Source organism: Charadrius vociferus, unplaced genomic scaffold (genome assembly GCF_000708025.1).
Source record: "Charadrius vociferus isolate BGI_N301 unplaced genomic scaffold, ASM70802v2 scaffold266, whole genome shotgun sequence".
NCBI lineage: Eukaryota > Metazoa > Chordata > Aves > Charadriiformes > Charadriidae > Charadrius > Charadrius vociferus.
In genome coordinates this window covers 2,063,638-2,068,799 of record NW_009649114.1, presented here as the reverse complement: position 1 = coordinate 2,068,799, position 5,162 = coordinate 2,063,638, and the positions used below count along the sequence as shown (strand labels likewise).

Below are 5,162 nucleotides of genomic sequence, written 5' to 3'. Positions count from 1 at the left end.
TCCCAGCTCTGCTCTGGCCGGGGCCGGGGTCCCTGGGGAAGGGGTGATGGTTCCCAGGGTGGGATGGGCTGTGCTGCAGAGGGGGCTGGAAGCAGATTTGCCCGACAAAGATGCAGCTCTTCCTCTCTCTCTTCTTTTTCTTTTTCTTTTTTTTTTTTTTTTTTAAAAAAAAAAAAGACTGTAAATATAGATAGAGCTTTATTTTGTTAATAAGACGATGAGTAACTTAACCTGTATATTTCACATACTTGTTTACAATTGTTCCCCCCCCCTCACCCCACCCCTTGGCACAATAAAGAGGACTTTTTGGAGCAGAGAGCTGGGTCTGGGCTTTGCCAGGCTGGGGCTGGGGAGAGCCGAGGGCTGGACGGGGAGCTCCCACCCCGGGCGGTCCGAGCACAGATGGAGAGTGTTCGTTCCCCCCTTTCCGTGCCCCTCTTCCCGCACAGCCCCCTCCTGAGGTTCTTGCTCCCGGCCACGTTATCACTTGTGCTGTTTCTTGGCTCTTTCTCCTGCCCTGGATGTCTGTGGTGTGTCCCGGGCTGCTCCCGGCTCCTTCCCACCTTTCACCTGTGGTTTCTCGAGGTCTCGCCCCACATGGCAGCGGGTTTGGGGTTCAGCCTCCTCTGCCCGGTGCCCGCTGCAGCCAACCTGCCCTCGCCTCGGGGGGTGGTGGTGGTGGGGCACGATGAAGATGTGGGATCAGCCTTCAGCACCCCAGAAGGCTGTTTTAAACCACAGGGCATTGCTCTGGGACAAGGACAATCCCCAGCCATTGCTGCCAGCAGGGACGGGGCAGCGAGCGCTGCATGCACACACCTGAAGGGAGAGCACGGGGACATCACCAGCCCACCCCGTCACCAGCATCCCTGCTCCTGCTCTGGCCTTCCCCAGCACCTCCAGCCGCAGGAGAGGGGTTGAGTGTACCCCCCCCAGTCCCAGAGGTGCTGCCCCTGCTCCGGCACAAATCCCCACAGATCCGCCGTCCCGCGTTTCCAGCTACCAGCAGCTTTTATTTTGCACCAAAACGAACACCAGATGCAACGACAGTCCCGGTTCTTGCTGGGGCAGGTTCCTGTGCCCGCGCGGAGGGGACAGCCGCCTTGTCCCCATACCGCTCGCCAAGCAGCCAGGGCAGGGGCAGAGGGGTCTGATTCCACCCCTTAGCCGATGCACAACCACTGTCGTGAGCTGGACAGTGCTCAGCGGGCCAGGATCACCCTCGCAGAGCCTCCGGTTGGGGAGCAGCCGAGTATTGAGAGGGGATGGAGCTGTGCCCAGCTCATGGAGCAGGTCGGCTCCATCCAACCTCCTGCCGGGGGGTCCCACGCAGGGACACAGCCACGAGAGGAGGACGGGGATGGTGCCCATGTTGGGGGCAGGACTGACCCCCCTGGCCCTAGGAGCCCCTTGCTCCGGCAGCATGGGATGCTACAAGGGAAGCCACGATGGGAACAGGGAGTTAATGGGAATCAGGGAGACCACGGCCATGGGGAAAAGCAGGGCCAGCCGTGGGCTGAGCACGTTGCAGGAGGTGCAGGGACCCAGCGCCCACCAGCACAAGCCCGCTGGTCCCGAGCCCACGCGGCTCATGGCCATTGCCTCCCCTTGCTGCTTTGCACCATCCAAACTGGAGCCCAGCAGCACCCACTCCTCGTGGAGAAGGGTCCCATGCTCAGGGACAGCCCCAAGCCCAGCATCAATACTGACCCCAGAAAGGTGCTGGTTTGGGGGTGGGAGCCCAAGCGGCACCGAGCAGGCAAGGCAAGAGGGGACGGAGAGAGCAGCAAAGACGAAGGGCACAGCGTGTGCATTGTGCAGCTAAAGCAACTGGGCAGCTCTGAGGGGTCCTGAGCAGACGGTGGCACCCGTTTCCCCCCTCGGGGACAGCACAGAGGGAGCAAACCGGGTGCCAAGGCCAAGCAGCAGTAGTGCCGGCAAAGCACAGACCTGCTGGGCACCGGGGCCGAGCCGGGGCTCAGCGTTAAGGCGATGGTAAGGCTTCCTTGCGTAGGCAGGGGCCTCTCCGAGGCCGTGGTCCTCTTCTAGCATCTCGTGGTCCAGTCTCAGGTATGTCCAGGGTCTCCTTTAATCGGTGGCTGAGGCAGATCTCCTCTCCCCCTTCCCACCATCAGGACCTGCCCTCGCCCCCGGCTGGGGCGGGGAAGGGGCAAGGGGGATGCGAGGGCTGTGGACGCAGCAAGAACAAAATAGCTCAGGGTCTCACGGGCCGGAGACGCTATTTAGAAACCTGCAGGGCTGTGACCACCGGCTTCATCTTGAAGTACTGTTTAAACCTTAGCTTTGCATATCTGCCGAGAGAGGGACAGACAATGAGACACTCGTGCCCCAGCCCCTTGTCCCCTTGCCTTGGAGCATCCCTCCAGCACGGAGGGATCACTGGGATCCTCTTGCTCCGGTCATTTAACACTGAATCGCGCTGGGAGCACATGGCCCCCAGCCCTGGTGAACTCACCTTAAGAAGTTAAAGTCTATGGTAGAGTATTTATCCTGGATCAGGCCCCAGCACGCCCAGAGGAAATGGGATGCCTGCAACAGACAAAGCGAGGATTAGGAACGGGCACGGAGCATCCCTGCCCGTGGGATGAGTCGCTCACGCCTCTCCTGGCCGGGTCCCAGAAGTCCCGTGGCTGTGACGACAGGATGCGGGGTGGCAGCCAGCTGGGGCTGTCCCACACGTGGGTTTCTATATGCTCCGGAGGCTGGTTCCAGCCCGGGCGAGGGATGACGCCGGCAGGAAGGATGCTGAACAGCCAGACGATGCACTCAGAGTACCAGTTTCTGCGTTTGCAGCCGGGATGTCCCTCCTGGCAGATTCAGCCAGGAAAACAGCCGAGATTTTGCCCTAAGTTACCAGAAAATCATCTCTGCCTGTCCACGGCATTTACCAAAGAGGATTTCCTCATGTCCGATTGCACCCGGGGTCCGCCTGGCCTCTCTGAAGGGATGCCCAAAGCCGCAGCTTATCAGAGACGCGCTGTCCTTTGGCACACGATGCGGGGACAGTGGGCAGCCAGCGCTATCTTTGACCTTGCCCCAGGGCTCAGTGCCTCCAAGGTGCAGCCGGCCTCTTTGGGACATCATCCTACCCCATGTGGCCCCAAACCCCTCGGCTGGTACCCGCACCCCCGTCCTGGCCAGCCCAGCTGCAGCACGAAACCCCGGCTCACCCGAGAGCAGAGGCAAACCCGTCCCGCGGGCAGCCCTCGAGAGAAGCTGGCTCCTTCCCACCTCCACCACTCACCAAAGAAAACTTGTTCACTTGCACGTAGAGAGCCTCCAGCTCCTCCTCGGACACTCCCGTGCCTCCTCGGTCCCCCTGGGTGAGCTGCTTGTAGGCCTGCAGGTAGGAGCGCAGCCACTGCAGCTGGGTCTCCTTGCTGGGGTAGAGGCGGTAATCCACCTCCTTCACGCCTGCGAGGGGAGCCGGGGTCAGCGATGCCCGTGGGGCAAGAAGGGCGAAAGGGAGGGCTCCTCCAGGGCAAAGCGACGTGACCACAGGGCTCTCCCCGTGCGGGGAAACCCCTGCAGCTCCGGGCGTGCGCAAGCTGGGGATGAACCCGCTGGTTCAAGGCACAGCCCTGGCGTGGTTAAGAGCCGGGCTCGTTGCGGGCATTGCATCCCAACAGCAGCCAGGCTGCCCACCGCCGGCACCCCGCGCCAGCAGAGACCTTCACTCGCACACCGCTCCCCCCCCGGGCAGCCCCAGGAGGACCTGCCCCAATTCCCACCATGGGACCGGGGATGCAACTGCCTCCTCCATCCCCAGGGACCCCAGGACTTTGGGGCAGCCACTGCAACTGAGGAGGGGGTGCGTGTGTGCTTCGGTGCCGTGGAGAGGAGCCCAACTCACCCGCAAACTCGTTAAAGTGGTTTCCAATGTCAAAAGCCTGGTAGTTATAGCCGGTGTACTCGTAGTCTATGAAGCGAACGTGCTCTGCGGAGGCAAAGGCAGGGGCTGTGAGAGGGGCTGGAGACAGAGCTGCTGCCCCCTCCCCCCCCGGGAGGTTGGCGAGGGACAGAGCCCTCCGCCGGGCGTGCAAAGCTGCTGCCACGAACCTCGCGTCCCGTCGTAGATGATGTTCTTGCAGAGCAGGTCGTTGTGGCACAGCACGATGGGGGACCCCAGCTGGGAGAGCGTTTCCTTCATCCAGGCCAGCTCCTCTTCCAGCATCTCCAGGCTGGGCACGTCCTGCTGGAGGCTGGGGAAGGGGGACGGGGTGGAATCACTTCTGCTCACCGGGAACCTCCCCCGGGGGCAGAGGGGCAGCCTTGCCCCTTGCTTCCCTCCGTGGATTTTATAAACAAACTCATCAGTGACACGAAGTGAGGGCTAACGAGGCCTTTTGTGGTGGGGAGGTGAGGTTTGGCGGGGACATCCTCCAGCGTGGTACCCAGGGCACCACGGTGCGGCCTCAGCCCTTCCCTTCTCCCCATCCATCCCCCAAATTCACCCAACCCGCCATCGAGCCCCCCAGCGCTCGCTCCCAAAGCGCCTGACTAAATCCCGGGCAACGGGAATTTTCTTGGATTCTGCAGGGCACGTACCCTCTCAGCAACCTCAGAAGTTTCAGTTCCAAGAAGAGAGCGGGTTAATGATTACCTAATTGGCTGCGCCGAAGGTGCAGGGTTGGGTAAAGTCTGCCTGCAGCGGGGCGAGGGCTGAGAAGAGCCCTGCGTCCTGCCGGGGCTGCTCCGGGAACAGGTTAATTATTCGCTTGCCTTCGGGTTCATTCACCTCCGTCACCTCTTGGGGCTGCCCGAATCCTTTCCAGACACCCCGGCACTCACCTGGTGTGAACCCAGGCTCCCAGAAATGGGATGAACTGGTTTGAAATGGCTGCTTTGATCTATACTGGGTTGCTAGCTCAACCTTGCTGCTCAGATCCCCACCGTGAGAAGGGCTTAAAACACAGGTTAGATTTGGAGGGAGGAGGAGGAGGACACAACCCAGCGCTGTCTCTGCTCTAACGCTGCTCCCGGACCGGCAGGAGCGGTGCTGAAGGGTGTACGGAGATGCCTCCATCCCACCTGCTCTTGGGAGCGTGGCCACGACTTTGCTTATGATCACGATTCAGAAGTGGCCACATCCAGCCCCGACACCACCCCCAGCCCCCACCCCACCCCCCGCAGCCCCCACG

At 61.5% G+C, this 5,162-nt stretch overlaps 1 protein-coding gene across 1 annotated transcript in view; it reads right to left on the bottom strand.

The window, feature by feature from the left end:
* Positions 1-2,126: 2,126 nt before the first annotated feature.
* ETNK2 (ethanolamine kinase 2) overlaps positions 2,127-5,162 on the bottom strand; it is a 10,074-nt gene continuing 7,038 nt past the window's right edge. The window contains exons 4-8 of the mRNA XM_009888295.1: positions 4,081-4,223; positions 3,875-3,958; positions 3,266-3,435; positions 2,477-2,550; positions 2,127-2,312 (exon numbers count right to left, since the gene is read on the bottom strand). Coding sequence (XP_009886597.1) covers positions 2,240-2,312; positions 2,477-2,550; positions 3,266-3,435; positions 3,875-3,958; positions 4,081-4,223 — 544 coding nt within the window. The 3' untranslated portion in view covers positions 2,127-2,239. The remainder of the gene's footprint in view (positions 2,313-2,476; positions 2,551-3,265; positions 3,436-3,874; positions 3,959-4,080; positions 4,224-5,162) is intronic.